Source organism: Culex quinquefasciatus, chromosome 2 (assembly GCF_015732765.1).
Source record: "Culex quinquefasciatus strain JHB chromosome 2, VPISU_Cqui_1.0_pri_paternal, whole genome shotgun sequence".
Classification (NCBI taxonomy): domain Eukaryota; kingdom Metazoa; phylum Arthropoda; class Insecta; order Diptera; family Culicidae; genus Culex; species Culex quinquefasciatus.
Window position 1 is genome coordinate 123,425,497 of NC_051862.1, and position 25,657 is coordinate 123,451,153.

The window sequence follows — 25,657 nt, forward strand, 5'->3', positions numbered from 1 at the left end:
AGTTTCAGTAAATGATTTTTGTATTTTTTAGGTGAGCTGCTCCATCCTGCATATTTCGTGAGTCTTTTTGTAATATCTTAGGCTATTTTCATAAAAATTTTGAACGAAAAAAAATCGTGGGCTCATCTTCAAATTTGACTTTTAAACTTAAAAATCAAAAAATCTCATAAAAGTGGAGTGTTTTTTTTCTTTCAGTGTATTTTTTTTTTCGGAAAACCCGTCAAATTTCCTACAAGTTTGTCTTTCACCACTTTTTGATACGATGCAATGGCTTCGAGATACAGCAATATTTAAATTACAAAATACAAAAATATTTAAAACACTTACGCCCTTCTCAAATGTCACTATCGAGTGTAACTGGCTCCATATACACAAAAATGGCTTCTATAGACCTAGGATAACATGTCTACAAAGTTTCATTGAAATCGGAGAGGGTCGAGTAAAAAGTACCTAAAAAAATCCTGTTTTGGGCTGGAATTGCTCTATAATCAAAGATAGGTTTGACAAATTTCAGGCAAAATTCCGACTTTTAAACAATTTTACCAAAAATTTAAATGTTTTTTTGTTAAAAAGCTTATAAACTTAGTTAACTAGATATAAACATTGATTTTTTGTCTTAAAAACAATAATATCTACTTTAGTGATGGTACATTTACCGTACAAATAATGTTTGAACATCTTAAATATGATTTAAACAAGAAAAACATTGACTATCAATGTCACCCCGGAATTTAAACTAAGAATTTTTAACGTAACTATTTTTGTTAACACTATTAAAAAAAAACTTTTTATCCCAAATAGTGCATGGATATTGTGTGACCTACCCCAGTACATGTTTAAAAAATAATAATCTTGAGAAAAGCCTTATCTGTTGCAAAATATTCCAAAAACATATTGAAATCCTATCAAAGTCACCCCGGTTTACGGTACTTGTGTTCTATCCCGCTCCACGGCGCAGTGGTAACGTGTCAGATTACCAACCAAGAAGTTGTTGGTTCGATTCTCGCTTGAACACGTTTTTTTTCTTAATACCAGGTAATGTCGATAATTGTCGGTAACGGGCAAAATGCCACACCATGCAGAATCTGATATACTTTCATGCCGCCATGCATGACAATCATGCGACCGCCGTTTGGGTGTTGGTATTTCCTTTTTTCGTTAAATAGTGAAATTCTGGAGTTTTTTTTTTGAAAAGGACCAATAAACCAAATTTCCAGTTTTTGCTTTTTGGGTGTTTTTGAAACCGCCTTGAGTCAGGGGTATTGGAAAACACCCAAAAAGCAAAAACTGGAAATTTGGTTTATTGGTCCTTTTAAAAAAAAACTCCAGAATTGAAAACTGGATAAAATTTATCAAGAGTTGTGTATCGCTTTCACCATCTGCTGACGGTCAGTACGAATAATACCTAGATAGTTTAGCTTTGAATATTTTATTTTTTTTACCAACGAAATCTGTTAAGATTATGTGGAAATTCGCAAATAATGCAAAGTTACTTCATACATCAACAATGTACCGTCGTTAAAGTGCCCACCCTGTCACTGCACCAGCACTGACGTAGGTAAAAGCGTGTTTTTCAATTCAGCTTTTTTGTGTGGGTTTGCTAACAAATGGAAATGATTTCTAGCATTGTACTAGATAGATGAACTGCTCTAGCCGTCATGATGATGATGACAATGCGCGCGCGATCAAAGCAAAAAATCAAGAATCGTGAAAGAAGCAACTAATTTGCTCATTTCAACTCACCTGCCGCATTGTAGATGGTATTGTGCTCAAAGTCGGCAAAGTTCTCCGTCTCGCCGTTCCGGTGTCCGTTAGGGATGAGCCCGTTCCCGTTTTCGCTGAACCCGTTGCTTAGCCGGCGATGATTGCTGCTGCCGGTGCCATTCTTCAGTCCGTTGGCTGTCGTCGTCGTCGTCGTCGTCGCAGCGTTGACAATGATGTTTGCGTTGCTGAAATCGGCCACAAAGTCCGTATCTGGGGTGAACTTGTTGATGCCGTTGGTGATTGTGCTGGTGAGTAGACCATTCTTCTGGTTTCGCTCAAAGTTGGTTCCGTTCACGGTCGCCGACCCGTTCAACCGCTGGTGATGATTGCTCGAGTGTTTCTGCGGCGTCGGTGGCAAGATTTTTGGCGGGTCACTGCTGAAGAAGTTGCTGTCGTCGGGCGTGAACTGCTGCTGGAACTTGAGATTTGTGCTGGAACCGGTGTGACTTCCGTTGGCCAGCCCGCCGCTGGAGTTTGAGCTGGTTCGGCTGAGCCGGAGTGACGTTGGCGGAGTCAGCGTGATCGTCTTGAGTGGCACTAGATTCTCGGCACCATTTTTACTGCTGCTGCTGCTGTTGTTGCTGGATGTGCTACCGTTGATGTTTGTGCTGCTCCCATTGCCGTTGGTAGCTGAGGCCAGCGTGGACGAGGACGACGACGACGACGCTGTTGTCGCCGAAGTTGTGCCATTTGTTGGGAGGGATTTGAGCGGACTAGCAGGTTCCAGGTAATATCTGAAACAAACAAACACAAACCTAATTAGTACACTTAATGCGGGGAGGGGGGCAGGGACAGGAGAAAGGCCAAACTATAATCGCGCTACATCTCCGCATCTCCGTCGGAACAATAAACAGCACTTTTATTCATCCAATTAAGCCCTAAGCGTTTGTTGTTTCGTACACCAGCAGCAACATTAATGAAATTACCACCTCTCTTGACCAACGTTCGTTTGTTATACAAACACCTCTCATGGTGGTGGTATCAAGCCACAGAGATCGAAAGTTGGCTAGCGCCAAGCTTCATCTTAATTTCTCCCTCGCTTTCAGGGCAGCAAACAGAATCAGGGTGTTGTCCAATTTCCCTCTGTTAATTAGAATAGACCGGCAGCTGGGGGGCCGCAGTCTGGTCTGACCATGCAGGACGGACATCATGCATAAATCTATGTGAAGCCGACGGATGTATTCAGATTTAGTAGCAGCTTGGAATCTCAGACATTTAAATGCAACAAATTTACGTGTTGTTGATATTTTTTGTTAAGTCATTGACACAAATAAATATTTAAAGTAGAGCGATCGAAACGGCATCCTGAAAGTTTCAATCACTGAAATCATCCTTGAAATAATCCTTAAGGTGAACCCGCCCAAAATTCTCAGGGAAAATTGATAATAACTTTTTATCAGTGTGATAAGTAATAAATTTTAGCAGTGTTAAGACGATTGTTTTAGTTTAAAGTTGATTTGGGCAAGAAAAGCCTGTTGAGAAAAAAACAACAACTATCGATAAGTTTCTTAAAAAATTGCAAAATCCGTATACTATAGTAACTTATAAAGGCTGGTTTTCGGAAGCATCCCCATTAAAATGTAACAAATTGGGTCAATTTAGCGGGCATTTCAGGACATCAGAATCCCCTATGCGTACTGAACCCAAATCCCAAATATGAGCTTGATTGGTTGCGACAGGACCTGGCGCTTTGACTTTGATGTTTAAATGGGATTAAACCCGAAAAATCCGTGCGTATAGGTTTTTACCAGTTTTGAGCCCCTTAACGATTTTTGCATTTTTCAAAAACCTCACGAGCTCATAGTTTGTGTTCCAGTGAACAGCTTTGCCGAAGAGTGCGAAAAGATTCGTGAAGTATTAAAAAGGTTACAGAAGCCATTTTGTGTCAATTGTTCACCCATTCAAGTCTCCATACAATTTTGGCAGCTGTCCATACAAAAATGGCACGTAATAAATTCAAAAATATGAAATTATTTAAGCAATTTTCTGGTCAATTTTATATCTTCACTGTTAAAAAAAATGGGTAAACGGAAAAATGTTTAATTTTTGGTTCACAAAAACTCAATTTTCAGAAAAAATATGGATTTTTGGAATACATTTTTTCGACCAAATATTTATAAGTAGAATTGAATTTGCCCTAATATTAATAAGTAGAATCGAAAAGAACTAAACAATTTTTTTTTTTGATAAAGTGCCCCGTTTTCAAGATACAGCCACCAAAAGTTTGATTTCAGTGAAATGTTTGCAGTTTTTCGAGTTTTAAAAATAGCAACCATTTCTGGAAATATTTTTGTTAAGGTTCAGAAAATTTGCTATAATGTTTTTCAAGAGCCATTGAAGATCGGACCTTTGGTTGCTGGAAGATCGAACTTTTGGTTGCTGGAATACAGCAGCTTAAAAAAAAGAAACAGGAAAATTGAAGTTTTTTTCGACATTGAAAATTTTACCATTAGTTGCTGAGAATGCCAATTAGATTTTTTGTACATTTAGTCGTAAAAGGCGAGATGACATTTTGTCAACATTTTTCAGCTGCTTAAAATTCGGCTTGCGCCTTTTCGAGATATTTAAGTTTTAAATTTGCATCTTTTTTACCTTAAAATGGCTGTTACTTTTGACCCTTAAGTCCAAATAGACATGTCAACAAATAAAAATGTTCGTTTTTTTAGAGCTCTAAAATTGCTCCGAATGTCACTTTTCTCTTAAACTTAACCCTGAATTGCCACGTTCAAAAAACTGATTTTTGAACGTTTGCTCAGATACAGATTGCAGGATAATTAGGTGACACTTATTAAAAATTCATTTCCATTGATTCGAATTCTTTTTCTAACTGCCCGATTTTGAAAGTTCTAGGGAGAAAAGTGTAGGAAATTTTCTTAGCTTTTGAAAAACATTTATTTGGGATGAGTCTTTACTTTCGAGAAATATTTTAAAAATGAAAAAAAAAACAAGGAAATTCGAAAATGTATACATACTCGGAACACCCACAAATTCGAACACTTTTGTGATAATTTGTCAATAACATGCCAAATGCAGCTTTTCTGTCGACCATAATATTTTAAGGACCTCTATTTGGACATTCTCTAGCTATTTCACTAATAAAAGTAGTACTTTTTGAACAAAAAAAAACTCATTTCAAGACTATTTTAAAAATAGTCTTTTTCTAACACATAGAAGAGTCGATTTGCCAGATCCTAAAGAAGGAACCATCTATAAACTACGTTGACACACGGGGGGCGGGGTCCAGCGATTGTTCACGCACCATACAAAAACGATTTTTTTTGTATGGACAATTATCCACGAGGGGGGAGTGGGGTTTGTTCACGTGGTTTATGGATGATCCCGAACTACCTTTTTCTGTATTTGTAACATATTTTCAGATTTTTTATGTGTTAGTCTGCCTTGCTTCCTCTTGCTCTAACCTTTAAAGTGTTTACGAAAATGAGAAAACCTATTTAAAATGCTCATAGAAATACGATACTAAGGTAATTTATAAGATTAAATATGCACTAAAAACGACAAAACTTTGGGCATGTTTTTGGTGCTATCAATAACAGCTCCACCTTATTTAAGCTTGATCAGAAAACGTTAATTTCAAATTTGCCCCATATTGTACGATTGAGGTGGAATGACTCATATTTTGCCTCTTATTTTTATGGTATACAAAAAAAACAATATTTGCAACGGACTTTTTTTTAAATAGCTTTTACCTTTGACATTGCCAAAAAAGTAAAAACTAAATGTGAAAATTTCGCAAATTGGAATTTATCACTAATTTAAGGATAATTTTTTGCAGCTTCTTAATATGGTGACTAATTAAACCTAGCAACCCTAAACGTGACCACAATGCTCAACAACCATATTGGAAATTGTTTCCATCTGAATGGCAAGCACTGCAATAAAGTTTCTATTTTCATGGTTCTCGCACCATTTGCAGTTGACCGACAGGCAGACGACAGCTTGGTTAATTAATGCACGATGACACTTTGGCCTTAAAACTCTGTTAGGGTGACATTCTTTACGAAGAACCTTTACCCTTAAGAAGACATGGCCAGAAAAAAACTCTCATAAAATGCCCCTTACCGTTTCCTCTCGTACTTGTCGATCATGAAATCTCGATGCTCCTGCTTGATGGCCCGCTTCGGGTCCCACAGGCCGAGCCAGGTTCTGCTGCAGGCGTCGTTGCCGTTCTGCCGCACAAAGTCAATCTCTTCCTGTGTGAATGTGGCCATCGAGATCGATTTGACGCGATGTGGGGGTGTGATTCCGCGCCTGAAAATAATAGTGGAGTGAGAGAGAAAAAAAAAACATGAAACTGAGTTAATTTATTCGATCGGGGAAATTATTCGTCGCGCAAGTCACGAAATTGCTGCCAGTTCCGGCCAGTTCCAGTCACGCACGCACGCACGCATCAAGTTTTTGTGGCCGCGTTTGTTTCGTGTGTGTGTGTGTGTTTCTTAATTGGAACGGGTGCGTTTGGTACAGTCACGATTATTAACTAATTTAGCTGGAATAACAATCGAACGGTGACATACCGTTTGGAGTTTTTGTTTCGTCTGGTTTCATATAATTTCCGAAGAAATTTGATAACAAATTTGTTTATATTACAAAATAAAATAGAGCGTTATCACTCATACAATGAGTCAATTGGGGATTCCATATGTTTATTTTAATATTGCAGTAACTTGAACTTCCTACGAAAGTGCGGCTTGCTTAGAGTGGAATCATGTTTTGTTTTATACCTATTTTATGAAGTTACATGATTTCTCGTGGTCGTGCTATCTTGTCGCAGGTCTCTTTTAGATGTTCCAAGAAAACCTTCGGGCTCACCTGGATTTCGTTACAACGAAAAGTTCCCAAAAATCGTTTAGAACTCGCGATTTACGATTTACCTTAAAATATGCATTTCAATTGCCCCGTATGTCACTTTAAAACATAGCTAGTCCTACAAATAATGTTCTGTATTCATATTGATTCAACAAGTTGTTATTTGTTATTGGCAACAAGTTCTAGTTAAATAATGATGTTTTTGCCTGATTTCTATCGCAGCCAGTCTTTCGAGGGCATCCCGGAAAATGTCTTAGGTTGATTAACGCCTAGCATCCTCTTGTCATTATTAACAATTGCAGTGCCCCAATTCAATAAATTGCTTTGAAACATCACAAACGTTAAAGCGGCCAGGCCAACTGCGTAAAGTTAACCGCAAAGATGATTCGTTGAATTGGATTGAGTTTGAACACGAATGTTAAAACAGCAATACAGTTCTGAATCTACAGGGGAGGAAGAAACGTGGGGATCCCCCGCTCACGTTCCTGTTTGATTTGGCAATTTATCGTCGGGAGCCACCACGCTAAGAAGTTTTGGTGCTCCGGGACCCTCAAGGATGGGACATTGTGTTTCCACAAATGCCGTGGACACTATTTGCCGTGGTTATAGCGCCACAACTCACTCAATAATGATGTTTTTGCCTGATTTCGTTACGAATTTCTCTCTGAAAACTAATTGAATACTTTGTCTACAAAACCAATACCAACTTTTTCATAAACAATTTTGCATTAGTTTTGTCACTTAAGTGCCAAGATATAGTCTTTTTAGTAAAATAAAAACGCCATATTTTCAAAACACTTTATGAAAACTCAATTATATCATAAACATCAATGTTCTAGCTACTCTGCCCATAATCGAAGATTCAAAAGTGAATAGTAGCCGTTTTTTCAATGATGGACAGTACTGCCATCACTTTAATGTTATCAAACCTCTTGCAAGGTTTTATAACAGTAGAGGGTGACGATTCTCGAGATTTTCAATTTCCCGGGAATCGAGAGTTGTATTTTGCTATTTCCCGGGAATTCCCGGGACCCGGGAGTTTTTTTTAAAACTATGCAATAGTGCCAATAATTTAACAGAAATGTAATAAATTTGTTCAGTAACATGTTATGTTATAAACTAATTCAGTTACAATTAATTCAAACTTATTCAATGAAACGTAAATTTAAGTAGCCTCGTTTTATAGTTCACAGTTCTACATTTTGATATATTTTTTCTGAATTCTGAAGCTTTTTGCATTTTTTTGCAAGAATTTTGCATAAACTTGTTATTAGATTTTTAAAAATTTAAAATTAGCTAATATATAATTTTCCAGTATCTTTATGTTTGCAATTTTATAAATAACGACTCAAAACAACAATTAAAAAAAAATTTCCTTCTTGGGCCAACTGTAAATATTAAATAAAGAAATATTACCAGCTATCCGGAAAACCAGAATTTTAACAATTGGCGGACCTAAACATTACAAAGAGTTGCAGAGTTATTTTTCCAAAATGTTATTTAATATTGAGGTTGATGCTAAACCCAATACTACTATTGACATCAAAAAGGAAATTACCTTGATACAGCGAAATTAATTTACTTAGAATAAAAAAAAAAACAAAATTATAAGGTTTGCTATGCTCGAGAGATGATATAGAAAATGAACTTTTTTTAAAAATGCTTTTCCTTCTTAGAAATAATAAATTGAAATAAAATTTTAAAAAAACTTGAGTTTTTTTATTTCTGGGGTGTACCTGCAAAGTATGCTTCAATGTAACTTTTGTTTACACTCAATTATAGTTATTGGAATTTTTTGACAAGTTAAAATTTACACTTTCTAAATAAGAAGATTATAAAAGCATTGGTTTATTCGAACTTAAATATCGATCATTGAACACTCAATGTTCTGGACAATTTCGATTTATTCAAATGGTTTTCTGATTAGTTTATATAATTTGGCTTTCATATTTATAAGAATAAAATTTCCCGGGAGTCTCGACCAAACTTCCCGGGAATCGAGAGGTCTAAAAATGATCGATTTCCCGGGAATTCCCACTCGTCACCCTCTATATAACAGCAATTAACATGCAAAATCAATTATTTTCATTGACTTAAAATTTCTGGGCATATTCAGTACAACAATCACACCATTGAAAAAAACATTTCACAAAAATAGTAAATTCATATTTCAATGTTAAACATTCAAAATTAATCTTCCTTGAATATTTAAATCAATTTCAATGTCAACTCCGCGGCCGTCGCAAATATATTTCAAAGTTGATGACGCCCTTCCCATTCCCCCTCTCCTTCTTGATAAAAGGCCATTGCAAATTTTATTTCAAGTTTTTGCAGGGAGTTTTTAAGGGAAAAAAATAAAATTATTGCTGAAAATTTCGACTTTTATTGAAAAAACTTGCAAATATTTTTCGCCCCTCCAAAAAATCAGGAAGCGAAAAAAATATTTTTTCAAGAAAGTTCAAAATTCAATGCATTTTTGAAATGCATTTTCCTGCTTCTAAAATCATAATTCGCATATTTGGGATCGATTGAAAATTTGATTGATTTTTTTTTGAAACAGTATTTATCAGAAAAAGTTTCGTCAAAACTTAGATACCTTGAAAACTTATGATTGCCAAAGAAGCAGCGACTTTTAAAAGGCAAGCAAAACACTTTTTTCATTTAAGTGTAAATACCATGGCTTGTAATTTTATATATTGTTTGCCCCCCGTCGGTTTCGGAACATCAAGAAACATAAATTTCATAACATATTTGCAACGCCCCTAATTATATAAAAAAAATCTTATTTTTTCTTTTTTTTGTATTTAAAATATCTTTTTTTGTATTTTTAATCAAATAGGAAACAAATCAGAAATAACATTAAGTTTTATGGAAATAAACATGGTAATAAATTCGTTGGTACTTTTCAAATTTTCGCGAGTAGCATTTGTGTGAAAGTGTACAAAACATTTTGTGATGTGAAAAGTGATGAAGATTTCCAGGGTTAACTTTTTGTTTTCAAATTTCAGGACATTTTTCTAAATTTAGGAACACAAAGTTCTAAATTTAGAAAAATGTGCATGAAATTTGAAAACAAAAGGTTAACCCTGGAAATCTTCATCACTTTTCGATGCAACGCAAACATTTATATTGTTTCAATTTTCTTTAAATTGTTGATTATATGTTTGATTTGCACATTTTGAGTATTTTTAATTAGGACGACGCAAATATTTTTTCTAATTTATTGTCCTTCGGCTCTGGTCGGGGTCAAGGGGAGGGGGTAGGCAAAAATAAATATTGAAATAACTAGCCATAATATCAGCATTTGCATGGAAATAGTACACGGAAAGGGGATCGATCGCCAAACCAGCGACCGAATTTTGCTGGGTTGGTTTTGCTGATATCAGCGAAATTTTTCTCTAAACCAGCGAAATTTTTCGCTGAAAAAGGTGGCTGCGCGAAATCAAATCCAGCAACTTGGTTTCGCTGGTTTGTTATTTCCGAAACGGTTTTTTCCAGCGAAAGTTTTCGCTGGTTTGATACACATCCTTCCGACAGCCGTCATAAATGTTTGTTATTGTTCACGTTCGGAAGCGATTTGTGGCAATCGAATTGCTTTAGGGTTTTTTCAAAACAAAAAGCATGAAAAAGTTCTGCATCAAGTGTTCAGCATTAAAATACATACTCAACAGGTGAGGGTTCTTTTCAATGAAAAGAAGCACGTTTCCATAAAGTTCTCGCAGCAGAAAAATACGGTGCAGTGAAGCTGGAGATGTATTTGTACTGCTGCATAGATGAGTGCACAAATTGTCGCAGGTGGCAGCAAGAATCGTAGGCGAGGAACTTGACCATGGCCGCGGAACAGTTTGTGCTGTGGCAAGTAAGTACAACCTGGTTTATTTTGGCATAGGCTTCTGCCGCCAAAACGAAAAAAAACAAACGTCGGTGATAAAAAACGCTGATCCAGTGCAAAAAAACACTGGTCCAGTGGAAACATTCGCTGAACCAGCAGATTTTTTGCCGGAACCAGTAGAATAATCTCCTGGTTGATTTTGGTACGAGCTGCTGCCGCGGAAAAAAAAACCCGGACGCCAGCGATAGAAAACGCTGATCCAGCGTGAAGGAACACCAGTTCAGTGAAAAATCCGCTGGACCAGCGAATTGTTTCCCAAAACCAGCACAATAATCTACTGGTTGATTTTGGTACGAGCTGCTGCCGCCGGAAAAAAACCCGGACGTCAGCGATAGAAAACGCTGATCCAGCGTAAAAGAACACTGGTCCAGTGAAGAAATCCGCTGGACCAGCGAATTGTTTCCCAAAACCAGTACAATAATCTCCTGGTTGATTTTGGTGCCCTGCCGCTTTTTCCAAACCAGCGAGAAAATTTTCTGATTCTAGCAAAACTGATCCCCCAAACAGCGACATTTTTCACCAAACCAGTGTTTTTTTTTCACCGGTTTGGTAGAATTTCATCGGTTTCCAAACCAGCGAAAAAAATTAGCGATTCTAGGTAATTTTTGTGCAGGCTGAGAAATTAGCGACATTTTTCGCTAGTTTTAGCGAACTTTATCGCGATTTGGCGATGGATCCCCTTTCCGTGTAGTTTATGCAACAAGTTGGATAAATACGACGAGTGTTGAAAAAGTCAAGTCAAGTCAAGTCAAGTTCCATACAAAAGTAAAACTTTTCAGCATTTATTTTGAAAAGGACTATTCGATTCTGTTAATTTGGTAGAGAAAAGAAGGTTGTTTCGTCATTTGAGAATGACAGGAAAAATAAGGAGTTTTACGACGGAACTGCAAAAAAAATTAAAATGCATTTTACTCTAGTTCAGGTTTTTTGAAATCATATTTTTTAAAAAAAAAAAGAAAGACTTGACGAAAACAGACATTTCAGAAAATAAAAAACATAAATATCGGAAATTTTCAAAAATTCTAAAGAATTTTAAAATTACCTCAAACATGCTAAAAGTGATTCAAGCCAAGTGAAAAAATAAATAATTTCGATGGATTCTAGAGTATGTTTAGGATTTTTACAATTAATCCATTATTATCTTATATAATATCTTTAAAATTTTAAACGCCATTCCAAGTCTAGAATGGGCGGTCAGGTTTTCCAACGTTTTGGGCTTGAGCTCATTCAAATGATTTCAACTAGCAGAGCAATTTAGTTGATGATAATTGGCAAAGATTGCAAAACGTCTTCAGCCAAGCAGAAGCTGCTTATGTCAATCAGTGCTCAAGAAAGAATTCAAAATTTAAATTTCGTTCCCTTCCATCTCTGTTCTTCCAAACACTGTAGACACGACAAATGAAGAAGGACGAAGATTCCTCAAGCAGAAACAACCAGCAGCAGCACCACCCAACCAGAATAATGTGTTGACGGCAGTCTTACTTCATATTAATCATCGTCATCACCATAACGCTCGCCTCCACCAACGCCACTTTTATGTTGATGAGTAAAAAGCTCATCCTTCTCGAAAGCTCTTCAAGTTATACTAAAATCAACAAAGTGCTGCTGACTGACTCGTGTTCCTCCCTCCTCAAACTAACTTATCCTTGCAATTTAAACTTTTAATCGCCTTTTCTGCTTAACGAACTGATGCCTCGGGTTAGTTCTCGTGTATGTGTGTGTGTCTCTCTCTGTGTATGTGTGAAGATTGCGTCCTGGCACATAATGTCATCATTATGCCCCGGTTCTGGGAATTCTTGTCCCATTTCGAACCCGGATGCTGCGGAGAGTCGAAACGAAATCCTGGCCCGTTAGCGGTTGCACAATTTCCGTATTTTTATGCTTTTTATTGCACCACGCCGTCGTCGTCATCGTCGTTATGTTCAATGTCCCTCGCAGGAGTACTTTTGGTTGTATTGCAAACAAATTGATTTCATCCATAATTCAGCAGATAATCAAATTTGGTGGTACAATTTACGGTCTTTGCTGAAGAAGTTTATGTTCTTTGGCTAAACCGTAGAAAAGCAGGGGTTTTCCTGTTTATTTGTTTTGTGGAAACCTTTATTTCACCGAACATAAGCCGAACAGAACCTTCACAGAAAAAAAAATCATGGTAATATTACATCTGGGAAGGAGTACATTTTTTATGTCAGAAAAAATGTGTAATTTTACCTCTGGAAATGTGTCATTTTACCGCTTTTCTGGTGTAATGCCACATTTTCAGTCTAAATTGAGGTAAAATTACAACATTAAAGAGGTAATATTCAACCTTCCGAAATTAAACCTTCCAAAATTACATTATTTTTTACTGTGTTCATTTCCTCCTTTGTCTGCAAATTTATTGTAAGGCTCAAGGTTTCAACCTCCGTCGTTGTCGTTCCGCCGACTAAAGGTACCTTATATCGAATCTTTCGTTTTGTTTTCCTTTTGCAGCTTTTGTCCACCTTTTTCCCGGAAACCCGAGCTTTATTTTTCCATCTTTTGCTTTTCCAAACAAGCCCCGGCGAGGCTAACGTTGCCCATTCAAACTAAAATTTGCTGACCTTTGGCCATTCGTTATACCGACCGATACTATAGAATTCCGTTGAATCTGTGAAAGTGTGCTGACGGCCTTGACTCTTTGGTTAATTTGAGCGAAATTAATTTCACCGGAACACGACACGCAGCAGCAGCAGTGGGTGAAGGTTGCCCTTGCCACCTTGAATGGAAGTAAACATGTGACAACTCGTGCAGTGTCCAGTGGCAGTCGATAATTATGGAAAAATATACTTTTGGTTAAATTTATAGATAAAGTATCTTTTTCGGTATCTTTTAGCAGTGTGGAACTTCTTTAATAAACTTCCTGAAACAACTACACGCTAGTATTTCGAAACAATCGAACATTCCTAAAAGCTCGCTCAAAAGTCTGTTTGTGTAACAAACGTATCAAAGATCTGGCAGCTCTGACTAAAGTTGCGAATATTAATGTGCAATACTTAATGCTTCTGGATGAGGACTACTTCTGGAACTCTCTTACTTTAAATCGCTTTAGAGAATTTTTAAGGACCTTTTAAATATATATATTTGCTAAAAACTACAAAAGTGATTAGAATAGGCCGTTTTGCTACATTTTTGCCTTCCTCACCTTACTGAGGAAAGGCTATAAAATCACTCGAAAAAATGAAATTTTTAATTAGACCTCCGAGACCTACCTTCATTTGTACATATCGACTCAGAATCACCAGCTGAGCGAATGTCTGTGTGTTTGGCTGTATGTAAACATGTGTACCGTCTCAATGTCACTGGAATATCTCGTCGCTGGCTGGGCCTATTTTGACCGTGTAGGCCTCATTCGATTCGTCTTGGGGTCCCATAAGTCCCTATTAAAATTTACAAGATTTAGCACATCAAAAGTAATGCTTAAAAAACTGCTGCATATAAATTACACAATTTGCAAAAAAAAGGGTGGGTTTTTGCATGGAAACCTGCCTTATCATATATTTTTAGAAAGGTTGTGAAATGATCTTTCTTGTGGATGAAGAATTTTCAAGATCTGAATTACATATCTAAAATAGAGCGTCCAATTTCCCGTCCCGGGAAATCCCGGGAATTCCCGAAATGTAAGCGGAGGTATACATTTTCCTACCTTTCTGCACCAATGTTTTGAAATTATACAAAAAATAATGATTATTAAACTTGATTTATTTTATTCATTGCAATCTACTGTTGGACGCTCTAATCTAAAATTACAAGCAGTTGAAAAATGCCCTGAATTTACATGACCTCAATCAATTTCTCCACAGGTTTTTGCCTTCCTCACTGAGGGGAGGGATGCCATTTTTCTCAAAGGCGGAGTCTGTATAATCTAGGCAAATCTAGGTAGTCTGTTTTTTTACTCATCACTTATTTTTATTAGGACTTAAGGGAAATTCTCGTATGTTTGGCAGGTTAAGCACTCGTTCCTAATTCCATCCAATTTGCTGATTTTCACTATTTAAACAACTAATTTTGCAAAACTTTTGATAGAAACTTGCTTGCTCGCTTCTCATTGAGCTATTTATCACTCGATTTCAGTTGAAAACGCTTTTAATTAGCTTTAATTGAATGTCAAAGTTCTGACCTGCCAACATTAGAGGCACGCTGGAATTAGATGCCGTTCCCCTAGGTGCTGAGATCACGTTAGGGGCGATTCATAAATCATGTGGACTCTTTATGGGGGTTGGAATCACTCTATAAATGAGAGGAAGGCATCAACCACCTATAGGTGGAATAAGTCTAGATTAAGAAACGTTTTTTTTTCAATATGGGTCTACTTTCCCTTAGAAATTCTTATTTAATAGCTTTTCATCAGTGAGGAGACAATTTTAAAATTGTTTAACAAGATTTACAAGAAGTTTTTTTCAATCAAAATCGCGATAAAACGAACTGGGCTTGACGAGTTGAAAAAATACGACGAGTGCTCAAAAAAATCGAACATTGAAACAAGTTGCGTTTCCCGTCTTGTTCCCATCTACAACCTTGACCTTGAAAAACATCATGTTAACTCGCCCAACCAGAAGTAATAATCAACTCGACTTGAATTGCTCACTTAATCAATCACTAGTTCAAGTATCACCACCGATTGAAACCGACTGCTGCGAATTAATTGGTATTCAATACGCCGCTGATAACACCCTATTCCTCGTAGACGCCACAAAGAGTCCACTCGTATACGATGCCGACAGGCGGCGGCGCCCAAAGCGTGCTGAGATGAATTTTGATTCGCCGGGCAAGAAAGTTTTGCGCAGTTTGTGACTCAACCAGGAATACCCGACGATTTCCGACTGCAGTGCCACAGCTTGTTGTTTTGCTTGCCCATCAAAACAAACCGTTTGTTCCCCTCATAGCCTCCTTTGGCTGAGCAAATTCCGACGAATGCCCGGGAGTACTTGGTACACACTGTTTGTTCGGTAGAATTTTACACAATCAGCGTCCGATCACGATCCAAACAATATGTCCAAACAATCCAAGCAAGCTCGGCGGCGCACGCTTCCTCTTATCAACCGTAATTTGACGTTTTGGGAGAGAGCTGGGATTAATTCCAAAAGGAAACAAAACGTAATTTTTTACGAGTCTGGGATGAAAATAGGCATCTTTTTCTTGCGACCGACGTGCAGAATGAAAAGGGTCGTAAAAAAGGAGTTCCTCCGGTTGAGAGTGTATCTTTTGACGAAATTTTTATGGCGCCCCTCTGCTTGAAAGTTATGGCTGGTTTGCTTTTAACGAAGAACTCCTTACTCTTTCGGTGCTTTATCGTATTGTGACTGTTGGGTTTTTGAGAAAAGTTTTGACATTCAATTACTAAAAACACATTTTTTAGAAGCTACTAGACCCAAAAATTGGTACTGCAGCATTGCAATACAGTCAAGAATCGATTATCCGAAGCCTCGATTATTCGAAGGTTTGTATAGAAATCCGGAAAAATCGAATCAAGGACAAAACATTATTGTGTTGTATTTTTTAAATTTTCGTGCTTTTAACATCAATTTCGAGTAATGAACATTCATTTTTCTATATTTCATCACCGAAATTTTGGACGCCACCTTGTATTTTAAAAAGATTTAAGAAATGTTCAACTGTGAGCTCAGCAACACTCAAAGGTTTGGGAGGGCATTCATTTTGTGTGGTTTTTACATCCTCACTGAGGTGGAAAAATAATCCTGCTCTAAGAATGAACTTTTCACAGAGACCTCGTAGACCCATCTTAATGTATATCTATCGACTCAGATTCAAAAACTAAACAAAAGTCTGTGTGTATGTATTTTTGGACGTTTTCTCAGCACTGAGTTGCCCAATTTAAGTTCGAGAGGTTTCATTTGATTCGGTTTGGTGTCACATAGATCACTATTTAATTTAATTGATGATCTGGCAACCCTATCTCAGGTTATGACCAACTTAAGTGATAATTATGTACTTTTTGAATCTCACTTATCTGCATGGCAACTATGTCCGGAGCTATAATCTGGCCTATCATTAGGTAGGTAATCAAATAACTTCCAAACAAATCTGAAAATTTCAAGATCTGAAAACCATGACCACTTCCCAAGTAACAAGCCAAATGCTTTAGATTCTTATGTAGTTTTATTAAATGCAAAAAATATATTTATTACATTTTTAACCAAACCCAACAAGTTTTATCGTCATAAAATGTGACAGATATTTTCAAGAATTCCTCAAGATATGCTAAAAATCGTGCTCAGAAGGTTTAATTCAGTTTTCAACTTTTTACTTTAAGTACGCCAGAAGTATTCTTGGTGCCTGAATAACTTAACAAAGTCTGTTTTAAATCTGTTTACTCTTCAGCAAGCATTTTATCATTCTTGTTTGATTTGTGCTGTCACTTCGACACATTTAGTTGTCCGTGACGAACGCCGCAGTGAAATACTTTCAAGAGGCGAGCTGTTTTATTAAATTACGTAGCATTACAAGGTTCAACACATTTAAAGCAGTTTTATTCGAGTAAATAGAGTTTTGATTTCTTTCACCATGTAGAAAATCGGCTGAAAAACCAGCCATGTTGAATTTACGAGGATGAAGCCAAATAAAATATATTTCTATTCCAAAAATCTATGTAATTTTGAGATAAATATCAAAGCGGATAATTATTTTACAAAGTATTACGAAAAATTAATCAGTGAAATTTCCGTGGCATAGGACTTACGGGGTATATCATTGATGAAATTTTAATTAATTTCTTTAGAATGTTATGATATCATATTTATTTTTTGTGTATCAGTATCCGTAACTCTGAAAATGAAGGATCGGAGTAGGCTGCGGTGCAAGAAAGACGTATATATTTTTTTTAGTTTTTTCGTGTTTTTGGTTTTTAGTTAAAAAAAATCTGGCCCTTCCGCGTTTTAAAATCCGTTCCTTGAATTGTATAATTCGGTTTTCGGAAAGTGATTGTTCCTGTTCTGGAATTCTGAACTTTTTCCTGAATGAAGACTCCGTTGTACTGGAGATGCATGGATTTGACGAAATTGTGGTTATAGTTCGAGAAGATCTCCGGAAGATCAGGATTCCCTGCCTCCTCTCCATCGCAGCGCTTCGGATTGTAGGAATTTCATTGGCACCATCAAGAGAAAAATCAAGAAAAGGAGTCCAAATCTGCTTCTTTTCTCTCTGGAATTGAAAAATGGGATTGCATGTGTTTAACCTTCCCGGTGAGTTTGTTCCTTTTCTCATGTCATTTTATTTTGCTCAAAAACATAGTGCTTAAATTTTAATTGAAAAAAATGCAATGATCCTTAAGTGATGTTAATGAATGAAAATTAAACTTAATTCAAACGAAAATAATTCTTAAATTTGAAAATTGTTCTGTTTTTTTTTTAATATTGTTGATTAAAATGAATAATGAACAAGTTCAAGTTACAGTATGTAAAAAAAGTATTTACACCCCTTGAGCACTATGCACATTTTGTGATGAAACATGTAAAAAATTTAAAGTTTGACAGGAACCTAGTACTACGTTTTGTTCAGAAACTCATGCCAAACATTTTGCTACAAACAGCTCATGAAAAGATGATTTCTATAAAAGTTATATAACAAATACTATTACGAAAATAAAAAGGTGCAAAAAAGTTTGTACACCTTTCGAAAAATTAACATAAATAATGTTATTTGTTGACAAATCACCATAAATCCAGTCTCCCAACTCCAAATAGGCATCCCTGACTGATTAAAAAAATAATTTGGGTTGAATATTAAGTTTAATAACTACTTAGTATAAAAGTTTATATAACTCTGGAAATTCTATATAAAACTTATCTAAATTTAATTTTGCAAACTTTTAATTCAAATAAATGTCAATATATTACCATAGAATTGTTAAATAAACATTTTGGAGTGGGTATAACACCGTTTTGGGGGTATTTGTATCGCTAGAATAGATTTTTCGTTGGAATTTCGTACCAACCCGGAATTACGTCGTCGGAAAATCCGCCGGCATCCGAACCGGTCCACGATTCACAAGTCAACCTATGTGGAATCGGAAAGGGCATAAAATTTCCGATCTTTTGATACCCATACATCTAGGTTTTCTTTAAAACCTACGTTTTTAAATACCTGGGCAAAAAGTAAGTTTGATCCACGAGAACAAAAATTACGAAATTCCATACATTTTTGGCAGATTGCTCAAACAAAACCATAACAACGTTTTTACCTAGGTATTTAAAATCGTGGGTTTTATAGAAAACCTAGATGTATGGGTATCAAAAGATCGGAAATTTTATGCCCTTTCCGATGCCACATAGGTTGACTTAAGAATTGTGGACCGGTTCGATGCCGGCGGATTTTCCGACGACGTAATTCCGGGTTGGTACGAAATTCCAACGAAAATCTATTCTATCGATACAAATACCCCAAAACGGTGTTATACCCACTCCAAAATGTTTATTTAGCAATTATATGGTAATATATTGACATTTAGTTGAATTAAAAGTTTGCAAAATTAAGTTTAGATAAGTTTTATATAGAATTTCCAGAGTTATATAAACTTTTATACTAAGTTGTTAGTAAACTTTATATTCAATCCAAATTATTTTATAAATCAGTCAAGGATGCCTATTTGAAGTTGGGAGACTGGATTTATGGTGATTTGTCAACAAATAACATTATTTATGTTAATTTTTCGAAAGGTGTACAAACTTTTTTGCACCTTTTAGTTTCGTAATAGTATTTGTTATATAACTTTTATAGAAATCATCTTTTCATGAGCTTTTTGTAGCAAAATGTCTGGCATGAGTTTCTGAACAAAACGTAGTACTAGGTTTCTGTCAACATTAAATTGTTTAGATGTTTCATCACAATATGTGCATAGTGCCCAAGGGGTGTAAATACTTTTTTTACATACTGTACATCTTATTACAGAAAAATATGCCTTTTTTAATTTCATAGATTTTCTAAATTGAAAAATGACGTTTACACAATCAATATAAATTTGAGAATATTAGTGCAAGTATAGAAAACAATGATTACTTCGATTTGATTTATAAATATTTTTTTTTTTGAATATTAAAAATAAATATTAAAAATGCATCGAGTAATAAATTCAGAAATTGTATGCTGCTTGATGAACTCATCAAATATTTAAGAATAAATTGAGGTATTGTAAATGTGTTTTATGTTTGATGATTTTTATGGTTTTTCAAAAAATTCTGTTTAAAGTTTCTGATTATAAAAATTTAAAAAAAATTGCGATTCCATTTTGTAAATACTTACTTTTCCTATCCATCTTTGTACTATTGAACGACTAAAAAAATCATCATTTTGCATAAATTATTATATCGCATTTGTATCTTATTATTTTATTAATTTTTGATGTTGATACTTGAGTATTTCAGTCTATTTAATTAAGGAATTAAGTATGCTGTCATATTTTTATATTTTTTGTACCAATTGTTGATTTCCTCAAAATGTTCATTCTCTGTTATGTGCAAAACTATTTCTTCCTGCTTCATTTTTTTTGTTTTGTTTTTGATGCTGTTTCCTATTCATTTTAGCAACTCAAGAAAATAAGTTTGCAGAAGTTTTTTCGGAGCACTAAGTTTTAACAAGATTCGATATTCAACAAAACATGAAGACTATTTCATTTGGTGAGAGCTTTCCATTTTAATACAGGCAACTCTTCATATATTCTAACATATTTACAACTCATTAAAGACCAACAACGCCAATCTTACTATATACGCGGTAGGGTGTTCCCTTGGTCGTTCGCTGTGAGTTGTGGATTGCCTGCTTCTCTAATGAAGGTTCGACTGAGGGGGCATGCTTATTAATTTCTCGTCGCTCCATACCCTCAGTGACGTGATGGGAACAAGGGCGTCTATGCGAAGTGTCCCTACACCGCTACAAATCTCCGGCGCTTGGGGAGGGAAAAGGGAAACCATTTTGATCTATGCGCCGGTGTTTGTAGCATTAAAATTCGTGCAAAAAAAACTTATGCACGTGGGTGTACAGATTATGGAGTAAAAGATGATCGAATTGTTTACCTAGCGCTCACATGTGTTCCAGGACCAAGTTGCCTGCGGGTATGGGGATCATACATACATACATACATACATCAGTATCCGTAACTCTGAAAATCATACAATTACTAAGATTAACTGACAAAACCGAATGGCTTTCAAAATAAAATATATTTAGTGCTTTTGGCTCTCAATTTGATTAGTTTGACATGATGCAAGACTGAACGTTAGACTGAATGCTTCTTGGTTTTGAATAAGTTTTGCTGAGATTTGAGAGATTTTTTGCGGACAACATAAAAACTTGAGATAGGATCAAAACGTTTTAAACTGATCTTGAATAATAATCTTGATAACCTCCTTAACGGGTCCACTTTGTACTTAACGCAGGTTTAACTCTTGTTTAATGCGGCTTTCAGGAGTTCAATGTTTTATTTCCAATTTTGTATAAATCCTCTTCAATAGTGTTAAACAACTTAATTTGTTACTTGGGTTGAGTGATATTGAAATACTTTTTGAAATCATATCTCATGAGATCAGTCTTCGTTGGTTCCATACCGAGTTTCGGCGCACTTGGTTTCCAATAAGCTGATTATCCAGAAGATGTCCGGATCTTTGGTATGATCCGTTTTTTATTTTTTTTATTTTTTGTTAGTAGTGAGGAAGGCACTAACACATACCTAAATGGAATAAGTAAGCTTTTATTTTTTCAAGATGCAACCCGCAACCTCCAATATCTTTTGGCTGTTTTTTGGTTTAAATATGTTCTAGTCTGTTTTCATTATTTATTTTTTGCGTATTCCTCGTATTTTATCCGAAGAGGTGTCTTTTTTTAATATTTTTGGATTAAAAATGTTTTCTAAAATTTCAAATTAGTTTAATTTGCAGTTTGTCAAATTTGGCAATTTACACGGATTGAAATCCTGTAAGCTAATCCGGTAACTCTATGTTGACGAATTTGTAAACAGTGAAATGTTTCCAAAATTTTCCAAAATCGTCAACATAACCATAATAAATTCAAGATATATATTTTTTTGCTTAAAAGCAAAAGGTTTATGAAAATACTTTATACTCTAAATTATAGTGTATACTCCTGTCCACATTTTGAAAAATAATCATGAATTAATAACAATATTTATTATTCCTTAAATACAAAAACCTAAAGCGCACTACATAAATAAAGGCTAGTACGGAGCTCGGAAAAAACTCCATTGAAAAAAGGATCAATAAAGAGGTCACGATTTTTCTTAAGCGGTATCAGCTTGCAATAAGGCTTTCTAGTCAGAAAATTGCAAACTCGTTTAAAAATGTTTACATGGCAGCTGCGGGATTGTTTGAATCAGATCTGCTATCTCTTTCTAGCAAATTCTTTTTATCATGCAACTTTTTGCTCGGACAAATTTCATTTCGGACAATCGAATCTTTGGATAATCGAGTCTAGACTGTATTAATACATATTCAAATAATTTAATATTTGAAAAAATAAAATGTAATCGTTTTTAAAATCAGAAACCAAAAAACAATCTAAAATTTTAAAATTCTCAAAAATTTAAGGTTGTGCAATTTAAAAAAAATCTACAATTTTACTATACTGAAATTATTAAATTCTGATATCTAAAAATTTAAATAAATACCCGAAATTCAATAAATAATACTCGAAATTCAATAAAAAAATCTTGATAAGAAAAAAATTGAAAAAAAGAATTAAAGAATAAAGATTATAATATTTTTTATATAAATATATAATTTAAGATTGATAAATTGAATTTTAAATTTTGACTAGTCAATGAAACAAATTTTAAAATCAAAGAATCTGAAGATTAAAATTTCAGAGTTTTTTTTTTATTTTAGAACTATTTTTGATTTCAACATTGTAAAATTATATTTTTTTAGTTTAAGTTGTAGATTTTTTATTGAGATATTTCTGTTTTTAGATTTATTTTAAATTGAAGATTTTTAAATTTTTAATATTTTATAATTTGACTAAATTTTGGAAAGGTTTTTTGCGATAATTTTCGTCTCTTTTGTGTCGCTCTTTGTGTGCATGAGGTGATTGGGCATAATAATTGAATAATGCCATCAGAAGTGCGGTGCTTCGGTGGACGCGCAGTCCTGTTTTTTCGTGTCGCTCTTTGTGTGCATGAGGTGATTGGGCATAATAATTGAATAATGCCATCAAAAGTGCAGTGCTTCTTGGGACGCGCAGTTCTGTTTTTTTCGTGATAATTTTCGTCTCTTTTGTGTCGCTCTTTTTGTGCATGGGGTGATTGGTTTTATGTGAGTAGGTTTTATGTGATTAGGTTTTATTTTTTATGTTATTTTCTTTCTCTCCATTTCCTCAGTTTGATTTGCGATGTCTTTCCGTCGGGTCGTGTTTTTTTTTCGCGTTCGTCGTCGGTGTGTTTTTTGTTTTTTTTTCGCGTGCGTGTATGTGTGTAAAAGTGCGGCTGGTTCTGGTTGTCATCGATGACAATTGAGCCAGTCTTATTTGCGATGCCTTTCGGTCGGGTCGCAGGGTTTTTCGCGTTCGTCGTCGGTGTGCAATAACAACAAAACCTTATCATACCATTTCAGCTCGATAAACATCGTAACTCGTCGTTCGCTTCGTTAATCAGTACCCCACTAAACATGAATCATGTAAAACTCGTAAAAACATCTCAATTAAAAAGTCAGACTGTTAAATTCTTCATCATTTAATTACAAATAATTTTGGTTCTATCTTTCCACAGCCGGCTGTCTAAGATAAATCCATTTCAATTAAAAGTTAACAGCCGATAAACGGGAAATGACTCATCCGCAGCATCCGATTGCTTGCCTTGAGATTAAAACATAATACCTTTCAACAAACACTATGATTTTGGGTCGCATCATCATCTTCTATGGTGAATCCTGACCAAACACCCTATCCTACTAACAAATTTTCAGGTTCCTGGCGCTTGTGGGGTGTAAGCACAGAGTAAATCAGCTGCCCTAGTAGCAACCTGCGCTAACTAACATTCCCGTCCCTTAAAATCGAGATCTACAAACTGACATGGCGGGCGCCGTTGGTGGCCAATGACTGTTACCTATTCGCAACTGATCTAGCTTTAGCAATCATGGTGTTTTATCTTTTCAGCGCATTCATACATGCTGTTGATAAGGGAAACACCACTAGATCGTCGAAGCCTATAATCAGTAGTGCTGAAAGGATATTACGGTTCTGTTCAGCAACGGAGGGGCAACCATGGGTGATCTCTCATGCTCATGCTCATGCTCAGTGAAATGTTTCCAAAATCGTCAACATTTTTCTCGTTTTCTATGTAATGTTTTCAAAACCGACAACTACAATAGTTAAAAATTGGAAAAAAATGTTGACGATTTTGAAAACATTTCACTGTTTACAAATTCGTCAACATAGAGTTACCGGATAAGCTTACAGGATTTCAATCCCTGTAAGAGACAATAATTTTAGATATTTTTTCTAGCTGTTGACAAAATTCATGGTTGGGTTTTCCATTCGAAAAATGTATCATTTGTTATTGCAGATGTCCTATTTAACATCAAATTCTATGTTGCAGACGAACCAGTTGATTTGATACAAGTCAGGCCACAAAAATCTCATTGAGGTGGATTGGCCGGTTTATTATTTTCAAGCTCTGCTGGAGCATTCGCGCCGGTTTTCGTGTAAATTTGCTGATTCTTGGATTGCCAGGAAATGAATGTTGATGGCGTCAATCAAACACCCAACTGACAACGTTGCTGCTGCTGCTGCTGCTGTGAGATGGGTCCCCGATTTCGAGCTGTGTTTACCGCACAAACAGCGCTGCCGAGTGCCCTGATTTTGCACCCGTCGATGATTGGGCTCGTAAACTCCTTCATTCGGGGGGGTAATTTTTTTCAACACTTTGAGTGGAAAATTGGAACAACGTGTGCTCAAATATTTACTAAAAGTAAACTGCCCAAAAGGTCAAAACGACGTCTGCCCACAAGCAAAGGCATAAATTGGCCAACATTGCTCCCGCTCCAGGGGGGTTCCTTCCGGGAGGCCTTCTTCCCCACGGGGGTGGGTCGGCCAGGCTATCAAAGTGTGTAAACAATGTCTTCTTTCAGGTCATCATAGTTCCGTGGAACATTGGCCAACTATAGAGAGCCGCCCAGCAGCATGGTCGGTCTGCCAGTCACGGTGTGGGAGTGTGTGAAACAATCTTGCTAATGTAATTAAATTTGCGAAATTGGATCTCTCGACTAATGAATATTAATTGAGTTGCTGTTGGAGAAAACTGTAACCATCATTCCGGAGTGTGGGTTTTTGGTTGCGGCCTCACAACTTGATGAACCATGTGTGTCCTTTTAGTAGGTAGCCGGTAGATGCAGTAACAGAATGTTTGATTAACTTTTGGCCAGTGGGTAGCAGCAGTACTTTACACTGGTGCCTGCAAATTTGTAGAATTTGAGGTACATTTTTTCTGAATTCTATTCTTATCAACAAGTCAAAAGCTGACTTCTAAACATAATAATATCAGCACTTTATCTGACTAACAACAGTGTTATATCAGAAGTAGCACTTAACCACTGACTGAAGAACAAACATAGGCAACATCTAGGGTGATTTATTCCATAAAACAGTCAATAAAATCCAAATATAGGCATTTTTTGTAAATACAAAAACTAAACAATAAATAAAAAAACACTTAAAAAATTGATTTCATTATTATGATTCAGAGTAGAAACACAAACAATTTGTCTTTGAAAAAATAATCGAAAGTTTAACAATACTTATAACTTCCATGTTATTTTTTAAATTGACAAACGTATAGTTTTTGATACTTCGTTTCAACTGAAAATGACAAAAAGTTAAAGATAACTGAACTTATAATAGCGTTCCTATTTTTTCAAAACTGCATCATATTTTAAATCACAGAATGATTGAAACATAATTGCTGTTATTATTCATTCAAAGGATTTAGAAAAATGTCAAGGAATTCATAAAAAAATGTTTTTGACAAGTTCCCTTTTTAATTTTGTAATTTTTGATATTAAATTTTCTAATCAATTTTAATTTATCTAGTGGTCAGTATTTAACTGTTTTTTTTTTTCAATGAAAATTAAGTTAATTTTATGTTTTCCCACTTATTTTAAGCAACATAATTGAAGAAATTGCAATAACTAAAAATTTCTT

General features: G+C 35.5%; 1 protein-coding gene across 1 annotated transcript in view; it reads right to left on the reverse strand.

Moving 5' to 3' along the window:
* The window catches only part of LOC6043210 (arf-GAP domain and FG repeat-containing protein 1), a 115,057-nt gene that overhangs the window by 24,111 nt on the left and 65,289 nt on the right, over positions 1 to 25,657 (reverse strand). The window contains exons 3-4 of the mRNA XM_038252373.1: positions 5,845 to 6,033; positions 1,744 to 2,498 (exon numbers count right to left, since the gene is read on the reverse strand). Coding sequence (XP_038108301.1) covers positions 1,744 to 2,498; positions 5,845 to 6,033 — 944 coding nt within the window. The remainder of the gene's footprint in view (positions 1 to 1,743; positions 2,499 to 5,844; positions 6,034 to 25,657) is intronic.